Here is a 20,918-nt window from a genome sequence, read left to right on the forward strand (position 1 = left end):
AATGCTGACTAAATGTAGTTAATTACTATTGTTTTCATAGTTTTTCAGGTTGCCATCCAGGAGCTCATCTGTAGTGCGACCGCTCTGCTCGGCTGTCAGGCTCCGCCCCCGCAAGGTGTTTTTGTGTTTTAATCGTACGAAATAGATTGGTCCTGGGTGACCAAACGGAAATAAGAGAATGCCCGTAATAATATTACTGTGTATATAAATAATAATAGATTCGGTAGTTTCCGTACGAATATGTAAAAGCAGTGATAAAGTGCCGAGCGTTCGTCTGTTTTGGCGTGAACACTGAAATCGGTTAAAAAAAGCGTGTATTTGTACGAATATGATAGAGGGAGCCTACCCCTACGTTTTTAGGCCCGAACGGCGGGAAATAGCGGGGCGCTATTTCCTACGCCTAACTTACGTGAACGTGCCGGTCTCGTGACCGGAAACCGGGTACCTTGACCGGGAACCGAGTGGAAGGCCTCAAACGGACGGAGGACTGGTCAGGACGTCTGACTGCTGGAAACAGGAAAAAAATTCTGGAGGGAAGCTGGACAGGAAGTGCTGGTTGCTATGGGGACAAAACAATCAGCTGAAAGGCAGAGGTGAGTAGGGGCTGGGAGTTTAAGTAGGGGACTTACTCCTCCCACAAATTCAGGCCTCTTAACATATACACACACACACATATACCGTGTTTCCCCGAAAATACGCCCTACCCCGAAAATAAGCCCTAGCTGAATTTTCGGGGTGGGCTGCAATATAAGCCCTACCCCGAAAATAAGACCTAGGCAGGGCCGGCGCCCGCCGGCCCTTTAAATGCCTCAGCCGTCTGAGCACTCTATAGAGGAGCGCTCAGACGGCTGCCGCACTGCCTCACCTCTCCTTCCCTGTAGCGTTGCCGAGCTCCTCTCCGGTCCGCGACCCGCCCGGACTGACAGGAAGTGCACACTGAGTGTGCACTTCCAGGTCAGTCCGGCCGGGTCGCAGACCGGAGAGGAGCTCGGCCACGCTACAGGGGAGGTGAGGGGGGAGGGAGGGGGGAGTATTACAAGGAGGGAGGGGGGGGAATATTACAAGGGGGGAGTATTACAAGGAGGGAGGGGGGGAATATTACAAGGAGGGAGGGGGGGGAATATTACAAGGAGGGAGGGGGGGATATTACAAGGGGGGGGTATTACAAGGAGGGGGGGAGTATTATAAGGAGGGGGAGGGAGGGGGGAGTATTACAGGGAGGGAGGGGGAGGAGTATTACAAGGAGGGGGGGGGGAGTATTACAAGGAGGGGGGAGTTTTACAGGGAGGGAGGGGGGAGTTTTACAGGGAGGGAGGGGGGGGGGAGTATTACAGGGAGGGAGGGGGGGAGTATTACAGGGAGGGAGGGAGGGGGAGAGTATTACAGGGAGGGAGGGGGAGTATTACAAGGAGGGAGGGGGGGAGTATTACAGGGAGGGGGGAGTATTACAAGGAGGGAGGGGAGAGTATTACAGGGAGGGGGGAGAGTATTACAGGGAGGGAGGGAGGGGGATAATATTACAGGGAGGGAGGGAGGGGGGATAATATTACAGGGAGGGAGGGAGAATATTACAGGGAGGGAGGGAGGGGGGGAGAATATTACAGGGAGGGGGGAGTATTACAAGGAGGGAGGGGGAATATTACAGGGAGGGAGGGAGGGGGGAGAGTATTACAGGGAGGGAGGGAGGGGGGAGAGTATTACAGGGAGGGAGGGAGGGGGGGATAATATTACAGGGAGGGGGGAGTATTACAAGGAGGGAGGGGAGAGTATTACAGGGAGGGAGGGGGGGGGAGAGTATTACAGGGAGGAAGGGAGGGGGGAGAATATTACAGGGAGGGAGGGAGGGGGTAGAATATTACAGGGAGGGAGGGAGGGGGTAGAATATTACAGGGAGGGAGGGAGGGGGGAGAATATTACAGGGAGGGGGGAGTATTACAAGGAGGGAGGGTGGAATATTACAGGGAGGGAGGGAGGGAGGAGAGTATTACAGGGAGGGAGGGAGGGGGGAGAATATTACAGGGAGGGGGGAGAATATTACAGGGAGGGGGGAGAATATTACAGGGAGGGGGGAGAGTATTACAGGGAGGGAGGGAGGGGAGAATATTACAGGGAGGGAGATGTGAGGGTCTCTGGTGGGGTTACACAGCGCGGACACCGGCTGACAGACTGGCTCTAAGCCCTACCCTGAAAATAAGCCCTAGTGTGTTTTTTGTGATTAAAATTAATATAAGACCCGGTCTTATTTTCGGAGAAACACGGTACACACACACACACACACACACACACACACACATAGTTGTGGGAGGGGCTTGAATATATATATATATTTTTTTTAATTGCCCACTTACACTTTTATTGCAAAACTCAAGGCTAATGCTGAATCTAGTGTCTGCAGGTACTGTATTAAAATAGACCATAGATATTAAAAAAACAAAACAAAAAAAAAAAAACACGAACAAAAGACGTGTGTGTTAATTGTTTAAAAATAGTGGTGGTGGACCACACTGAAGTTATACAAAAGGTTATGAAGTATATAATTACATACAGTGGATGGAAGAAGATTCTGTACAATATATCTTAATAAAAAGAACAACAAAAAAACATAATTGTGCAATACAGTTAGATAATATTAGCAATGCCACTGGGACAAACACTTTCTAGAGCCAATATAGCTCTAATTCTGTAGGCTAGAGATACAATGATGAGATCCAGGAGAAATACCCAGAGCATGGACCTGGCTTAGGTAGAATAATCCCCACCTACGGATATAGTGGATGTCCAGGGAGCCAATATAAAAATGAAATACAATTCCAAGGACTGGATAGATATATATATATATAAATAAAACAAAAAAATAAATAAAAAAACCTTTAATTTATATATAATAAAATTAGATAAAAAGTACCAGCCCACAATGGAATTGAGTAGTCTCTGGTTTCAGATCCTCACTTTACGCGTTTCACTGTGGCTTTCACAAAAGTGTACTGTACTATATACTTTCCTCATTACCTTTTGTATAACTTCAGCACGGTCCACAACCACCACCGGTTTTCGCAAGATTGTGGGGATTCCTCGTAGGTGTATTGCTTCCTTTGTTCTATTGTTAAATGTGGTGTGCTCTCCTGTCCTGCTGATGCTTTTCACATACTACGTGGATTTGTCTGTTGACCCTGTACAGCGCCATCTGTTGGCTGTAAGGATTTTTAAACCAATGTATGAACTACCCAAACCACGAGGATCTGCATATTATGAATTCTGCCTGGAAGAAGAGAGCTGCAGCCTGTTCCAGAGTGGAAGAAGTTGACAGTGACCTCAGTTAGGCTTTGGCGGCTGGGGCTGATGCATTCCAGGGTCCCCAAAGCAGCTAGGAAACAGGGCAGAGGTACTCCGTCTGAGTACGAGAGTTCCATCACACATAATGTTAGCACGCGGTCGTGGTTATGGTGCTTAATGTTCCTTTACGTTTATGGGTTTTGAGGTTTCAGATGATATTAAATTATGGAACAAATTTATTAGAATTCCATTCTGAAGGTTTGACTCTTCCCCCTCTTAAAAAGGTTTACTCTTTGAAGCTAACCAGAAATGTTAAACAGTTTAAAAAAAAAAAAATTAAATCTATTGCCAATTAAACATTTGAAATACCTTTGATTGATTTATTTAATAATGTTCTTTTCCTAGCCGTGTATAGTGCGCCCACCTGATTATTAAAAGCATTCAATGAGTTAACTTAGAGGAGGGGGGGGATAAAAAAAAAAAAAAAATCACCAAAACCATTCACTTGTAAATTTGTATTTATTTTTTTAGGAAATGTTTGCACATAATCAAACTGCAAAAGTCTCCCTGAATTTCACATTTCAAAAGCCAACTAGTACTATACCACAGCAAGGAGAGTGGTTTATAGGACCACATATAAGGCAATTCATCCTGAGGAGCGATAATTACATTGCGTATTCAGTATTATGTCGTACAGTAGACAGGACGCTTAGTGTTGTTTTTTTCTGAAGGAACATCCTGTAAACACAAAAATGTGAATTTTAACAACTCGTAACCTTTTTTTAGCAGTCTTGCCTTTTTGTTAGAGGGGAGTTGTCACCTCCCTCGATTTTGAAATATTTTCTTTACTTATCCCCTATATTTAGAAATAGACCATGATGGAGGCATGAGTGAGTGAAACCAAAAGTACATTCTATTGGCAACACCTCCCTTTAACATTATTGCAGCAACAAAACATCCCCCCCACCCCCCCCCCCCAAAAAAAAAAAAAAAAAAAAAAAAAAAAAGTCTGTTTTCATGCTCATTTAACTGGATTGTGAGGTCACTTGCTTTATCTATAATAAACCCCTTAACATAAAAAGGAACATTACATATGCAGGAGGGAAACACAAGTTATAAGGAATCTAAAAGCAGAATTGCCAGAGAAGTAACAATTAGAAACTGGATAATACACATATTATGGTATATACTTCTAGTAGGCAAATGTGACATCGGCTCATTAAAGCAATAATGTTCTGAAACTAGCATTAGATGACTGTCATAGAAATAGGTGTCTGTGGTGTAAATAAGTACATGTGTGTACGGTATAACTGAGCAAGGGAAGTGGAGTCAAAACAAGCCAGTAATCTTACACAAGAGGTATAGGACATTGGTACCCTGCAGTTATGGAGACAGCTCTTTGTTGGTCCCAGTGACAAGGAGGGATGAAAGTACTGCATTTAGGAATTGATTGTAAGCATAAAAAAAGGAACATACCTTCTGTAAGCCTGGCCTTGCCACCTGTTGGTTGGCACAAAACCGTGGAACATCCTACACACAACACAACTGTTTGTGCATGGCTGAAAACTGTTGTAATCTTGTAGCAGCCTGGAAGCAAATATAAACAGATGTTAAATGGACATTCCAGGAAAGGGTTTAAAATCACCTTTTTTTTTTTTTTTATTCTTTATTTTTTCAGTGCATTGAGATATAACAAGCTGGCATGCGGTACCCCAACGGCAGTCCTCATGCTGTTCAACAGATATAACATTAGGGTTTAGGTTAGTACTTGCACAATTTTTATATTATAGGTTAATTCACTTAAGGAGCATTGCGTTTTTATATTCATACAATGGTAAACAAGCTAGGTATATATTTCTAACTGCGAATCATTCTTCATGGCTAAGACTCTGCTAAATGTTATTTATATAGGAACATACAATGTTGTTCTATGCTTAGTATACGTTTTGAAGGTTAAGAATGCGCTGTTGCATTAAAACTAATAGCATTAGTACTGAGCTTGTAACATAAACAAGGTAGGTTAACTATGTAGCCGTGGTGCTATACGGTAGGTAAAGGAATTGTGGTTAAGCCATAGCTTAGTACAAAACAGCAGTAGTTGGGTGAGTGCTAGGGGATATGTCGACAGGGTGACACATGGCTGCGCTATAGTGATAGTCAGGCCTCTGGCGATATTTCAAACAGAAAAAATAAACATAAAAGATGAACCAAACGCTGTAATAGATCTTGTGAGTCCATTTGAGGCATATGAGGCTGGGTGTCAGCGAATACTTTGAATTAGGAGTGCTGGCCTGTGTTTAGAGTCCCGGTCAGTTCACGCCTGCTCTCATCTGATAAACAAAGGGTTAGGAGCTTTTCTGGCTAGATTTGGTTAGGTAGAGGCAGGCGGCAACTGTGGGGTTCTGCCATCGGTCCTTTTAGCCAATGCCCATGAGTGGGGGGTCAGTAACCCAGGAGTGCAAAGTTCTCGGGTGTCGTGGTCCGAACTGGGGCCAGTGGGGCTGGCTGGGGCATTTCAGGGGCGGGACAAGCGCTGGCATACCTCGCTCCCTTGGGCATGTGTGGCCATCTCCGCTCGCACGGCAGTTGGCAGGTGTTGTCAGTCGTTTAACGCGCCGGGTGTTCCTTGCGCAGTCTGGCCGTATGTGCCACCGCTGGGTCCCGGTATATCGGTGCGGATGGTTCGGATCTGATCCCTGAGCTGCTGCAGAGGTTCGGCTTTTCGTCCATGGTGAAGATTTCTGCCCTACATCTCTGGGTGCCCCTCCGCTGTGCCGACTGTGCTGTTGGGTTCGTGTGTGCTGGGGGTTTGGTACCCCATCTCGCCTCAGAGCCCGGCGATATCTGTTGTGGCGGACGGCCATCTTGGAGGCTCGGGGCATCTGTATAAAGTAGCTGCGTCTCGCTGCAGGACGTATCCATGATGCCACCTTTAATTCAGCTTGGCGGTGAGTTACTCCCTGGCTGTATAAAGCCTCCCTGAGGCCTGCGCAGAGCCAATCAAAGGTTTCTAGTGAGGACTTGTGTGTCCTGAGGCTGATGCTCCGCATTTCGGGCACTGGCTGGGTGGCTCTTGTGGACAGGCTGTGTGGATTTGTTGCCCCACTTTGCTTCACCTCCCTCTTGCCTGCTTTAGAGATGCATGTGGGTGTAGTAGGCTGCTGCTGCGTACCATGAGTTTTGCCGTCGCTTGCGTCCGCCATTTTGGAGGCCCTCACCTCCGGTCTGCTTGTTTCGGCTGTCGGTCCCGAGTGCAGGCGTGCAGCCGAGCCAGCTCCATGTGGCGGGGACCGGGATATCCCCCCCGGTCCGTAGGGGGGGGAGGGGACGCCTGGTGCTTGCTTGTGGCCCGGTATGGTGAGCGGGAAGCGGCCGCCTTCCCAGCCCGTCCGACCTTGTAGGCCTCACTCCGCCGTTTCGGTTCCCAGGCATGCTGTGTGGTAAGTCGGGTATCCGCATGTGTGTGCTGGTTTCCCCAAGCTTTCTAGACACTGTACGTGGTTCTTTCTGCGGTTCACCCCTAGATATTAGGCAGTAAACCTCCCGATCGGCTGGAGCTCGAGCAGAGCACGTCTTGCTCGCTTGCTTGCCAGGCTCCGCCCCCTAAAATCACCTTTTTAACGCATGATAGACCATGTTTAAAATATGAATTAAATACTCACCTAGGTAGGAAGATCTCATGCGTCAAACCCCATGTTCCGATCCTTTGGATAGCAATGTCCGCTTCGACCAAGAAATGGCTGAAATTAATCAGCGAATCCCTTGTTTAGCTCTGATTTCTAGGAGGGGCTTGCTGTACATGTGCAGGTTGGGATAACATGCGTGCACATGTACGGGCTCCCCCATTTATGAACAAGTGAAAGACACCCTTGCAGGCGCAATACACAAGCTTTGTACACAAATACTTTCAGTATTCTCTAACTTTTCCTATATCACTTATTTTCCCTTCAGAACTTTAAGTCCATAATTGTGGAGTACTTTACCTGGGCATTTTACATCCATGAAGTAGGAGTTTGGACTTTGAACCAACCTCTTCTTCTTGTGACATCTCTTTTCATCCTCAGAGGTCGGGTTCACTAAGTCTTTAGCCAACTGAAAATTAAACACAGCCATTTCACAAAGAGCAGTCCACGAAAGAGCCAATACAAGTTACTTGGCACTTCTACGGCATGCACACAATATACAAGACCTTGACGGGGCAAAGAAAGCCATAGGTCCACCTTGTGATATAAGAAAGGGATGGGGATATTGGTGCCAGTGGCTGCAGCAATATTTAATTGTAGGAAAAAAAAAAGTTAGAGATATATAGAGATATAGATATTATATGAATATATCTAGGTGCCAAAAAGATTGTGGTGAGACCAAACAATACACCTCCCCACAGTGCAGAGTTTGGAACGCTGGGATGTCGTGGAAATTGAATTTCTCTAGTTTCGGTGTCCAAGGAGGACTTTCTATATATAAATTATGCGCCAAAATGATTGTAGTAAGAACAATAAAGCTTACCACAATGCATTTAATGTTTCCACAACTATCCCAGAGTTCCAAGTCTGACATGTAAATAAGCACAGACAGGCATTTCTGTAGGTACCCTCAGTGAGGAATGCCATTTTAAACAGTTTGTTTTTTAAAGCCAAAGCACGTGTTGTGATACAAAAGTCCAACTTGAGATATGCAGGTGTGGCACAACGGTAATTTCTATATTTGCCCTGTGGGGAATTGTTATACGGTTCATTCACACCACAATTTTTCTGGCTACACACTCTCAGAAGTGTCTATTGCCAAGGGTACGTACAGAAATACAGGATAAAGTCTGAAACATAATGCCTGTCAATCTGGGAACTCTGTCAAACAGGGAAATCATGTTTCCACAAGGAGAACTTTTCAAAATCCATCTTAAGATATGAGGCGATGCACAACAGTCATTTATCTCTATATAGCTCCACTGCACTACATGGCGTGTGAATTATCAGAGCATGTTCTTATCCCAGAATATTATTACAGCCTCAACACTAAAAGGTGACCTGATGGATTGCTGAAAACAAAAACCAAAAGTGACCCCCACTTGACGTTTCTGAAATTGGTGCAAACCACCAGATTTTGCAGCCTCTGCTGTCGCAACTGCCCAGACAAAAAAAAACAAAAACAAACATTTAAAGCCAATAATGATGCTAATTGCCTTTCTAAAGCACTGTCGAGTGTACCCCATAAGTTGTGCTTTAGTAAAATAGAATTTGCTGCTGGGAGTTTTTTTTCCAATGGTCATGCTTCTACCGTAGAAGGCTACAAGCTAAACTAGAACTCCCAGAAGGCAAGATTCTAACAATCATTTATACCACTAACATTTATAGTGGAATATTTGGAGCAAAGGGGAAACATTGCATCTTGAGAGGAAGGAACAGTGAGAATGGGCATACTGAGCAACCACTCTCAAAAAATCAAACTAAACTAACCTATAAACTTGAGTGTTCAAGTGCCAGATGTGTCCATTTAAAGACTTGTCATCTTTTCACTCCCTTGCTATGTTAACCTCTACCACTTCAGCTGGAAGGCTATTCCATGCATCCACTACCCTATTACTTTACTGGGAGGGTAGTGGATGCATGGAATAGCCTTCCAGCTGAAGTGGTAGAGGTTAACACAGTAAGGGAGTTTAAGCATGCGTGAGATAGGCATAAGGCTATCCTAATTAAAAGGCAATAGACTAATAAATGTACTAGTTGGGCAGACTAGATGGGCCGAATGGTTCTTATCTGCCAGCACATTCTTTGTTTCTCAGGCAGTCATTTTGTGGGAGTTTCCCTTAGACCCTCAGGTGTAGTTATATAATAATTACATTACAGCTGCAGTCCACACATGCCAACTCCATCCACCTCTAACAAATGGCAATTCCATAAAGATTCTAAGAAGCCCAACCTCTGGCTATAAAGGTTTAAAAAAATATTAAAATAAATAAATCACGTTTTGGTGATAGTGTCACTTTAAATAGGAGAAAGAAATATGCAATCAGTGAAGTCCCAGAGTCCTCGGATAACTCATGGGCAATTCAACAATTAGAAAACCTTTGGATGCTGTTAGCGGGTTTATCACTTGCACTCATAAATAACTCAGAACAAATGTGAATGGACTTAGGAAGGTATTCAACGTTCTAATCTGTACGAAACATACAACCCTTGCCAACGTGGTCATGTCAATCAAACCTGGTTACCAACCTGCAACCTTCCAACAGAGTTTACATTACATAAAAAACCCGATGTCATCTTCTGCCCCAAACATTTAGTCAATCCTTTTATTACAGCACAGAATTCGTCCGCAACAATTCTTCCCTCTCCTCTGACCTTTACATGTTGTTCTCATGCTTAGTTAATTAAAAGAAAACAAAAAACAAGAGACAGGTCCCCTTTGATTCTAAGGGGTACTTGCTAACATGGTGAGAACAGTGAATGAAGAGACAGGAACCCTAACCTTTATTGAAAATAAGACCGTATTAAAAATGGTCTCTCAAAGGTCAGTACAAGAAAGTGTAGATATGGACCAGCGCTTATTTGTTTTAAAAAATTTCAATAAACCAATATACAAAATAATTCTTATTAGCTGCTATACATTTACATGATCCCTTACGAAATCACCAATTCTAGGAACTAATCTACCCGGTTGAAGAAGCCACGCTTGGAGTGGCGAAACGCGTTTCGGATTCTTTTATTTGTTATTTTTATAATTTAATACATTTTTACTAATTTATTTATCGATCCTGGTTCCCAGCGTTTTCATCCAGCACAGAAGGGAGTGCAGTCCCAAATCTGCACAACGCCAAAAAATTGAGTCACTATCGTATGACTCTAGACTTGTAAGTACCCATTTTGGGATTCTTTATTTCATATTAGAATTATTACTTACAATACTGCGCAATCGTGTGTACTCTTTATCTTCTACATAGAACAAGATATATATCGGCAATTGGGGTGGGTCGCCTAAATGGACCCAGATAGGATTCAAACCAGAGCTGGGTCTATAGCTCTCCGCTTGTGAATGTATACACACCATAATTAAAATAGATCACTTTGTTATGTATGATCTATGCTATGTTTAATTATTTCATATAGATATCTATGCATATTGGACACACCAGAACAGTCCACCTCCAACTTAACTGAAAAGGTGATCAATTCATTCATTTTGTAAGCGCTACATTCTTTCCTTGTTTTGTATTCTCAAAGGGGAGTGTCAGACGGTTCTAGTTCCTTCCCCCCCCATTCACTGTGCTCTCCACATTGGGTTCTATTTTAATCTATGGGGTCCTTACTGTCTCTTGTGCTAGGACACTTTCCTTACATCACTTCAGTTGACAATGTGACAAAGTAGGTACTTATATTGGTGCTGCATGTGCATGGGGTGTGTACTATTCGCCCAATCAGGTTATGGCTGCTAAGCAACATAGAAACGTACAATATTATTTCCCTATATTGCCCATATCCTTTAAAGGCAGAAGTTATACTTCTATAGAAAGAAAAATAGCTTCATTATAAAGGCTTTATTTTTTATATGAAAGTGATTTTCTCCTCTTTAAAAGGAACACTAAACATTACAAATAAAAATATGTATTCCCTATTCATAGATCTGGTGGCTCCCCAGAGCTCTCCCAATAGTTTTATACTCACATTTTGTTCAGCACTAAGGCTCCCTTGGCACGGATTACCTCTTCTGCACATCAAATGCCCCCATTGGAATGCATTGTATCAGTTGCTTTCCTATGGGAACTGCACTGCAGCAGGAACACAGCCACTGCGGGAGTTTTAACCCTTCAATGTACCCATTGCAGTTCCTATTTAAAAAAAAAAAAAAAAAAAAAAAAAAAAACAACCACCTGCAATATTTACATTGCAGGGTTAAACCTACAGGAGCAGAGCACCCCGGCCACTTCATCAAGAAGTAGTGTCTTGGGCACCCATAGCATTCATTTAATTACTGTAACATAATACCTAGTACTTCATGCTTCATAATAAATATTGCAATTAGCTGGGATATGCCTTTAGTTAACAGGAGATTTCCAAACCTGGTTATAATTGTTACTTTAAATCACCATTGTGTCATCTAAAGACAATTGTGTCTAAGAGGGCACCCTACTCTGTAAATCCATGTGAAAACCAGTGGCCCAACTGCAATTGAACATTTCAAAACATCAGTTACCAAAAATCATGAAAAACAATGCCCACAGATTGTCACTGATTTGTATGGCCAAAGTCACAATTGGGCCAGGCTAAAATCAAGTGCGTCTAAAATGGAACCACACTCTGTAAATCCATTTGAAAATACATAGCCCAATGGCACTTAACCCTTTGAAACACCAGTTAATTACAGTAATTAATTCTGAAGGTTTGATCATGGCTTACTGGCCAATACCAATGATGATCTTACATCATTCTTAGCCTGGGGTTCACCCGTATAGGTTGTCATTATTTCATTTTGGGTTGTATAAAATTATACCCAGAGCGGACTCCAAAACCAACACGAATAAGAAACTGGCCAAATAAGAAGCCAGCTTCAGCCTCAACTTTGTCCATAAACTTGTTTCCTGCACGCAGTGGACCTGATACAAGACCGTCTCACCTCACGAAAATGTAGCACCATATTATAGCAGAGTCAAACATGTGGCACACACCAAAAACGTAACATTGCACCTTTGCAATAAGCTGACCACCACCTTGGCATAGCTTTCTAGAAATGCAATAGGTGTAATGATATTCTAAGCCAGGCATAGGCAACCTTTGGCACTGCAGATGTTTTGGACTACACCTCCCATGATGCTTTGCCAGCATTATGTGTGTCATGGGATTATGGGAGATGTAGTCCACAACACCTATCCCAGGTCTAAGTGTTAATCCAGAAACCAACAAGGACTGCCTCTACCATACAGCTATCCACTGCGGCTGAGCTCACCCAGGACACGTGGCACCCACTTGTCTAGCATATGCTGCCCATAGATAATGTTATATATTTCAGGGACTGCCCCAGGACCCTGCTGACTGCCCCCACGCGTGGTTATGGCACCTGTCTGGCTGTGACAGCCCATTAAATGGACTATAATCAAATTAGTGATTGCTAATCAGTGAGGTTATACCCCCAGCCCTGTACTCATGGCAGCCCAGATATACAGCCCGCACCAGTCCCAGAGCCCCCCCGTCACTATACATCCTGCCCGACCGCCCTGCATCAACCATGCGTGCTGTCACTCACAGGCATGTCTATCCAGCGTGGACATCAACAACAATAACAGCTACTTCCGGTACCAGGACATGTGACCGGAAACAGACATTTATATAAGACGTCAGGCGGCCATGTTAAGAATGGGCAAGATGAAGCTCAGCAGTGCATGCTGGAAACAAGTGCTGTCAGTCAGTGTAATAATGTGTCCTTGGACAGGAGAGAATATACCTGCATATTGGCTCCTGCTGACAAATATGAAGGTGTTTAGTGGCCCATGTATTAGTGTGTCCCCCTCCCACAAAGTATTCCATAGGCAAAACAGCCTTTTTTAAATTATTATTATTATTATAATTTTTTTGGTAAAGTGCAATTTATCTGAAAATCAATGTAAAATTCAAGTTTTAGGTCACAGAAGTTGAACATAGCTGGCTTGAAGAATATTTATCATTTCAACTATTTTGCTCAATCATTTGCAGTCTGATTCACTTTGAATTCTCAGTAATTGATACTTTTGTGAATAACTTTTTGGTGTAGTTTTCAAAGTTTTAGGTCAAAATGGGGAAAAAAATTGAACGTTCCCACGGTTCTTGGTTTAGCTTTGTTTGGCCTAAAAATAAATATTTAATTTGAATTCCTGACAATTAACATGTTTGTGTACTCAAGGTCTTGTATCTAATTTACATCTCAAGTACAGATCCGAAAAAGAATTAGCAGAACAGTCTTTTACCTCTCTGTGACAAATTCTTCTGCGATCTCGCTAACATGCACCAAAAACTCAGAAATATCGTTCTGGGCGTTAAAGCTACACATTAGTGACCTCTTTCTCTAGGACTCTGTAGAGATTATTTTAGTTCTGCAAAGTGCTGCAAATTTAAATTAAGGATTCGAGAAAAGGATAAAGTGGGCATGTAGTCTAGTGGAATAATAAAATAAGTCCCTCGACGCTGTGTCCGGCTCCGCCCACGCTCCTCCCCCGCCGACATCCGCCGGCTGGTGAGACCTAATGCGCATGCGCGGCAATGGCCACGCGCACATTAGACCTCTCCATAGGAAAGCATTATTCAGTGCTTTCCTATGGAGATTCCGGCGACGCTGGAGATCCTCATGCAGAGCATGAGGACGTCCAGCGTCGTTTAGACGACCAAAAGTAGTCTAAAAAGCTGGAAGTCCCTCTAGTGGCTGTCTGGTAGACAGTCACTAGAGGAGGACTTAGCCCTGCAAGGTAATTATTGCAGTTTATAAAAACTTCAATAATTCCACTTGCAGGGTTAAGGGTGATGGGAGTTGACACCCAGACCACTTCAATGGGCTAAAGTGGTCTGGGTGCCTACAGTGTCCCTTTAATATGTGAACTTGGGAACTGCATAGCCCACTATGCGTTAGCCTAGCATACAGTAGCAGGGGTTTGGAGGTTTAGGGAAAGGAGGTTGATATGTGAACCTCCACCACAAGGTGAAGGAAAAGGGAGTACTAACTAAGGCTCCCAAATTAGTTTCTAGGGGATCATTAGTGTTCCAGGAGCCTACCTAAAGGACCATTAAAGTCAAGCTGACCACCTCATCTCAATGAAGTGGTCTGGGTTCAGCCACCCTGCAGTTATAACCCCTTAATGTAAAACACTGCATTTTTGTAAAAATGACTATGTTTCCTTTGAATGTTTAAATACACCTCTAGTGGCTGTTTTCTAGAGAGCTACTAGAGGCACTTCCTCCTCCAGAAACAAATCCCACTTGGTTCTTCAGTCAAATACTGCTGCTAATAGCAGAATTTAATTGGAAAAGCGCAGCATTTGGCTGTGCATGCGTATCTTCAATCCTTCTCTATAAAAAGCATTGGATAGAACAAGATCACGGAAGACGTCAACAGGCATGCTGACGTCTTCAGAGGGGGAGCGGGTGTCAGCAGTCATGCCAATGTCTTCAGGGGCTGCAGCGGAGTCTTGGGCGATGGAAATGAAACAAATAACACTTTCTTTCATTTTACAGAGCAAAATGGGGAGAATACTGGACTAACCCATATCTAGTACTCCCAACCAATCACCATCATCCTGATTGATGAAAATGGATAATGCATAAGTGTTAATTCCACAACATAACTGATACTGAGATTGAATGATTCATGGGCTTCGAAAAAACAACAACCCAGTTTATATGAAACCTTTCATAATTAATTTGATATTAAACCTAGAGATGGCGTGGGAGCACTGTGGCCAACATAACCACCACAGCAAGCTTTAATAACATATATGGGGAGAGATATATTAATACAACTGTTACTGTTCTACGATCAAAGTACTAAATGTTCAGATACATTCTGTTGGTTACCATGGTGATTATTTAGCATCTAACTCCAGAATAGCATCTGTTTTTGCCTATAAAAATCTCACCCAATGCATATCTCCCAACACTGAGAAGTATGAAATTAGGACATGGCATGCATGGCCCTATTGATGCATGGCCATGACACTACTTGCATCACTCAAAATGGGCAATCCTGCAGGGCCAGGTCTCCCAAAAAGTGGTGTATCAGCCTGGTTAACTGACAACATCCCTGGCTGCCCCCATTCAGCATAGACCATGCACAAAGAGCAGATGAAGAGCTCTCTGTCTCCAAGTGCCCTCAACATAGTACGAACACATCTAATGTGTGCTTGTGCTGTGCTTGCTGGGGACAGTTCTTTTGGTGTTCTTGGATATGGGACATCAAGGAATCAACCCAGGATGGACGTACAGGAAGCTAAAATCCTGCTGCACTATAGGAGATTGCATACTCATCTCTTCATAACGGATCCAGTTACACTATTAGCCCGCCGGCTTGTTCTTGACTCTTTTTACCGCTTTCATGTGTGAAACCTGCCATGACCTTCCCACATCAGGCACAGCCCACCATGACGCTGACCTACTGACTTCATTGCCAGCACATCAGCCCATTGAACGGAGTGAGATCAATCGTCACTCCGTTCTTCCTTTCTGCTGAAGACACCAGCTTGGTTTGAAAATTGTGTTGAAAATTGCTGCAGGTTGATTTTTTCGGGAGGGGATGCTACCTGTCCTGCTCCCCGGGGGTCGCTTAACGCGATGACGCACATGGAACGCACATTAAAGCTGGTCCAGAAAATTGCCAGTAGGCGTGCTCTCACGTAGCTATTGTCAATGCCAGGGAATATGCAACCTTTGGCAACTCCAGATGTTGTGGACTACATCACCCCTGATGCTTTGGGAACTCTATAGCTGTAACAGCATTATGTGAGATGTAGTCCACAAAATCTGGAGTGCGGAAGGTTGTCCATCACGACAGCCAGTCAGTCGTCAGGAAGGGGGGAGCACCATTTTACAGTTGTTTTTTTTTTACATGAATCAATATATCTGCCAGCGCTATGTATAGATGAAATATGATGAGGAATGTGTTTCTGCCAAGTACAAAGCGTTACGACAGGCGCCCTTTAAATCCGCTTTAGCAAAAAAAAACCATCTGATTTGGTTAAACTAATACATTCTCCAAACCCTGCTACAGATACAGCTTGGATTTAATTGGCTATCATAATTCGGTGCTTAGTGAATAACTCTGCAGGAATTCCCACCCTGAATCAAAGTCAGGGGGGGCTCCTGTAAGGATGGGCACTGTGGCACATGGCCAAACACCACCCAACTACATCTCCCATGAAGCTTTGCTGCAGGACACGCCCACTGCCGCTGAACTCGCAGCAGGACGGCTGGCCAATGCCGCGAAGGGGAGGGGGCGTGGTCAATGAAGGCGCGTCACCCGTCTCCGGGGTGATGCCGGAGCGCCAGGCCCCGCCCAAGACTTGCAAGTGGTCGGGTCGTTTGGAAGGAAGAGAGACGCAGGCTGCGGGGGTCCCCGTGCTGAGCTCCCATTGGCTGTCGCTGTCCCCGCGGGCCGGTGCTGGCTCCCCTCACTCCGGGGAGGGAAGGACTAAAGATGGCGAAGACGTACGACTACCTGTTCAAACTGCTGCTGATCGGCGACAGCGGGGTGGGCAAGACCTGCCTGCTCTTCAGGTTCAGCGAGGACGCCTTCAACACCACCTTCATCTCCACCATCGGTCAGTACCCACCCAGCCACCCTCACAGGGTCTGTGCCTGCTGCCCACACTGCCACCTGCCCTCACTCAGTGCCCTCTGGCCCACCCCAGCTGCCCTGGGCTCCAGGTCCTGGAGCATGACTCGCAGTGCATCCTGGGAAATGGAGTCCACATACAGCTGGAGTGCCAGGGGTTCCAGTACCATTGCTGGCTGCCCATGGCTGCTTCAGGGTCTATGCCAGGGCTGCCACCTGCCCTCACTCAGTGCCCTCTGGCCCACCCCCAGCTGCCCTGGGCTCCAGGTCCTGGAGCATGACTCGCAGTGCATCCTGGGAAATGGAGTCCACATACAGCTGGAGTGCCCGAGGTTCCAGTACCATTGCTGGCTGCCCATGGCTGCTTCAGGGTCTATGCCAGGGCTGCCACCTGCCCTCACTCAGTGCCCTCTGGCCCACCCCAGCTGCCCTGGGCTCCAGATCCTGGAGGGTGACTCGCAGTGCATCCTGGGAAATGGAGTCCACATACAGCTGGAGTGCCAGAGGTTCCAGTACCATTGCTGGCTGCCCATGGCTGCTTCAGGGTCTATGCCAGGGCTGCCACCTGCCCTCACTCAGTGCCCTCTGGCCCACCCCAGGTCTCCAGGTCCTGGAGCATGACTCGCAGTGCATCCTGGGAAATGGAGTCCACATACAGCTGGAGTGCCCGAGGTTCCAGTACCATTGCTGGCTGCCCATGGCTGCTTCAGGGTCTATGCCAGGGCTGCCACCTGCCCTCACTCAGTGCCCTCTGGCCCACCCCAGCTGCCCTGGGCTCCAGATCCTGGAGGGTGACTCGCAGTGCATCCTGGGAAATGGAGTCCACATACAGCTGGAGTGCCCGAGGTTCCAGTACCATTGCTGGCTGCCCATGGCTGCTTCAGGGTCTATGCCAGGGCTGCCACCTGCCCTCACTCAGTGCCCTCTGGCCCACCCCAGCTGCCCTGGGCTCCAGATCCTGGAGGGTGACTCGCAGTGCATCCTGGGAAATGGAGTCCACATACAGCTGGAGTACCAGAGGTTCCAGTACCATTGCTGGCTGCCCATGGCTGCTTCAGGGTCTATGCCAGGGCTGCCACCTGCCCTCACTCAGTGCCCTCTGGCCCACCCCAGCTGCCCAGGTCTCCAGGTCCTGGAGCATGACTCGCAGTGCATCCTGGGAAATGGAGTCCACATACAGCTGGAGTGCCCGAGGTTCCAGTACCATTGCTGGCTGCCCATGGCTGCTTCAGGGTCTATGCCAGGGCTGCCACCTGCCCTCACTCAGTGCCCTCTGGCCCACCCCAGCTGCCCTGGGCTCCAGATCCTGGAGGGTGACTCGCAGTGCATCCTGGGAAATGGAGTCCACATACAGCTGGAGTGCCAGAGGTTCCAGTACCATTGCTGGCTGCCCATGGCTGCTTCAGGGTCTATGCCAGGGCTGCCACCTGCCCTCACTCAGTGCCCTCTGGCCCACCCCAGCTGCCCAGGTCTCCAGGTCCTGGAGCATGACTCGCAGTGCATCCTGGGAAATGGAGTCCACATACAGCTGGAGTGCCAGGGGTTCCAGTACATTGCTGGCTGCTTCAGGGTCTATGCCAGGGCTGCCCCAGCCCTGCAACTCCCTGGGGTCCTGGCAAGGCATCATGGGAGTTGTAGTTCTTCAGCAACTGGAGAAACTTACCTTTTTGCCAATCTCTAGACTCTTAAGCTTGTTTGAGCAAGGTCCTCATCAACCTAATGTTCCTGTAACATACTGTAATTTTCTGATTTATTGCAAAATATTGCAATTGTATTGTAAGGCGCTGCAGAATAAGTTAACGCTATATAAATATAATAATGATGATGATGATATTCAGTATCTCCATAAAACTGACTCAGCCTCTAGCTGCTGTACTTGTGTAATTGGCATCTCCTTTTGGAATCTGTAACTTCTCTATGCTGAGCTGGTCCCCACCCTGCCTGCCGCTCCTGTAGCTTTCAATGTTATTTCATTAAAGTTTAAAGTAAAGCTTATATTTGATTTATCTCCCTGTGCAGTGCTGTTTTAGTGATCTTTGTTTGGGAGCAGCCCGTACCCATCTAGAGATCACTCCAGGTTTTTGTTTTTTTTGCCCAGCAGCACAGTGTACGCAGTTAATGGCACGAGGGTGATCACCAATGATGGCTGGCGTCATTGCATACAGGAAAAGTAAGAGTTATATTCTGTCAGGTGGGCACACGTTTCCAACAGAGGATAAATTTGGGGCTCAGTGTAAGCGCCAATATGACATCATCTTGAAGTGGTTTTGAAAATAAAACCAGTGATTTTTTTGAGAGCCCCCATCCTTGTCAGATCACTCTATAAGAGTTTGATTCTAACTTGGGTGATCCTGCCACCATAACCACTAGAGTGAAATGTGGTAGTTTTGGTGCTTCGAGTGCTAATTTCAGTGTGACACTTAACATTTGTAGGTTACAATAATGGATTTAATGTTTTCTTTTAGTTTTTCTTTTGAATTAGTTATGTAGTTTTGGCATGACATATAAAATTCACACTGTAGTGACAAATGCTGACGGACACGCTGTAAGCTATAGAAAGATTGCTGGGAACTTGCAGCTCGAATGGGCGCGCTATACAAGTTAAACTGTCCTGGGTTCTGAGATCACGGCAATAGCTTATATGCATTAATAGATGCTATAATAACTTATAATTCAAAGAACTTGGTGATCGTGGGGTGTGGGGTTGGAACATAAATAGTTTGATAACCAAATGATTGTCTTAATGGAAAACTGGCTTTGACTTCAGTTTCAGAAAGAGGTGGGGGGGGGGGGGGAGGAATTAAATAGACAAGTAGCAAATATCGTCTTATCTAATGATTTCCCTATTTTTATTCTATTTTCTATATTGTTTCAGCTAAGTGATGAGCATATTATATTGGTATTCGGTTCATTGCTAATGTAATATTGACACCCATATGGGGTAATTCCCTAAACTGGGATTTGCGGAAAAGTAGCAATATTTATGACTACCTTTTAACCCCTTAAGGACCAAACTTCTGGAATAAAAGGGAATCATGACATGTCACACACGTCATGTGTCCTTAAGGGGTTAAGGAAAGCTATACCATTAGGAATACAAGCCTTTGTTCTTATTGAATTATTTTTATTAAGACTCTGGGACTTTTTTTTTGGTTTATCCAGAGCCAATATAGAGTCCATGTAGATTCTGTATCTGCCTCCCGTGATGTCACTCTGTTCTAAACGTCCAATCCAATGCGTCTCATAGAGGAGCATTGGGGACAGAAGGCACATACGTGGCTCGGTTCGCTCATAAACACAGCCATTAATGGCAGTATTAAAGGGCACCCGTCATGCCCCAAACAACATGTGCTCATTAGATTGAGGATAAAATAAACTGTAAACTGTACTAGCAAATGTATAGATTAGGAGAAAAACCTATTTAAGAGGAGTCTTCTCTCCCAGCTGTTAGTCAATGTCTCTGCGTGCCAAGGCGTTGGCTGACCAGGAAGAGCAGAAAAGACATCCCATAATTAAGTTTACACACAGCTGGGGCATATAGAGTGATGTGATGTTGCCAGCATGTCGACCACTGAGGTGCTTTACCTGCCTGGGGATGTGCTCCCAATCAGGGCAAATCACAGAAGGGACCGAGTGGAGGATGGCCCGGAGATGGGTGTTACATGAGTAACTACCACGTAGTGTCGCTGGAATGGAGGAAAGGCGAATAAATCAATATATTTTACATTTAATGCGCCATGTATATTTGTGATATATGCTATATTTAATGTATATGGAAGTGATTTCAGGTACATTGAATTTTTTCACAACGGGTTCACTCTAACCCTGCAATGTAAGAATTATTGTATCTACTAAACGCCAATAATTTACATTCTCAGGGTTAAAACTATAGGACCAATGCACCGAGACCATATCATTGAGATGAGGTGGTCTGGTTGCCTTTTAGGGGTCCTTTAACAAGACTCAAAAGCAATACAAAATTCCGTTCTGTTATACGCAGTATTGCAATTTTTGAAGACATTAAGGTGGAAAAACACATCTATTATTAAATTCACATATTCCAAGTTGGATTTTATTATATCCCATATGCACGTTCTGTAGTAAATGTTTGGTGATTACCCAACATCCACAGACAATCGTTTAATAAAACCTCATATTAAAATATTAATTTCATGTACATGTTTTGTTTATGTTCACTAATTCCTCTTAAACATGCTTTGCTTAATGCAGAGTCCTTTTATCTTTATAGACTGTATATGGATCAGCTCGCTTTTTTGGGAGGAGAGAGCCCAGTACAAGTTAAATGCACTTGTACAAAATGAATTCAGGAAGCCCAGTGCACCCTTTCTGATTGACATCTTTGA

The 20,918-nt window shown here is 45.0% G+C and overlaps 2 protein-coding genes across 2 annotated transcripts in view; one reads left to right on the forward strand and one right to left on the reverse strand.

Annotated features, from left to right (window-relative positions):
* Positions 1-3,773: 3,773 nt before the first annotated feature.
* On the reverse strand, positions 3,774-12,567 carry LOC134603435 (small ribosomal subunit protein eS27-like). Its single transcript, XM_063449402.1, has 4 exons — positions 12,508-12,567; positions 7,257-7,365; positions 4,750-4,860; positions 3,774-4,011 (listed from the first exon to the last, which is right to left on the reverse strand). Exons 1-4 carry the CDS (start codon positions 12,511-12,513, stop codon positions 3,983-3,985), a joined length of 255 nt encoding a protein of 84 aa, XP_063305472.1. The 5' UTR covers positions 12,514-12,567; the 3' UTR covers positions 3,774-3,982.
* Positions 12,568-16,318: 3,751 nt separating this feature from the next.
* RAB8B (RAB8B, member RAS oncogene family) overlaps positions 16,319-20,918 on the forward strand; it is a 37,573-nt gene continuing 32,973 nt past the window's right edge. The window contains exon 1 of the mRNA XM_063449403.1: positions 16,319-16,540. Coding sequence (XP_063305473.1) covers positions 16,417-16,540 — 124 coding nt within the window. The 5' untranslated portion in view covers positions 16,319-16,416. The remainder of the gene's footprint in view (positions 16,541-20,918) is intronic.

Source organism: Pelobates fuscus, chromosome 3, assembly GCF_036172605.1.
Source record: "Pelobates fuscus isolate aPelFus1 chromosome 3, aPelFus1.pri, whole genome shotgun sequence".
Lineage (NCBI taxonomy): Eukaryota > Metazoa > Chordata > Amphibia > Anura > Pelobatidae > Pelobates > Pelobates fuscus.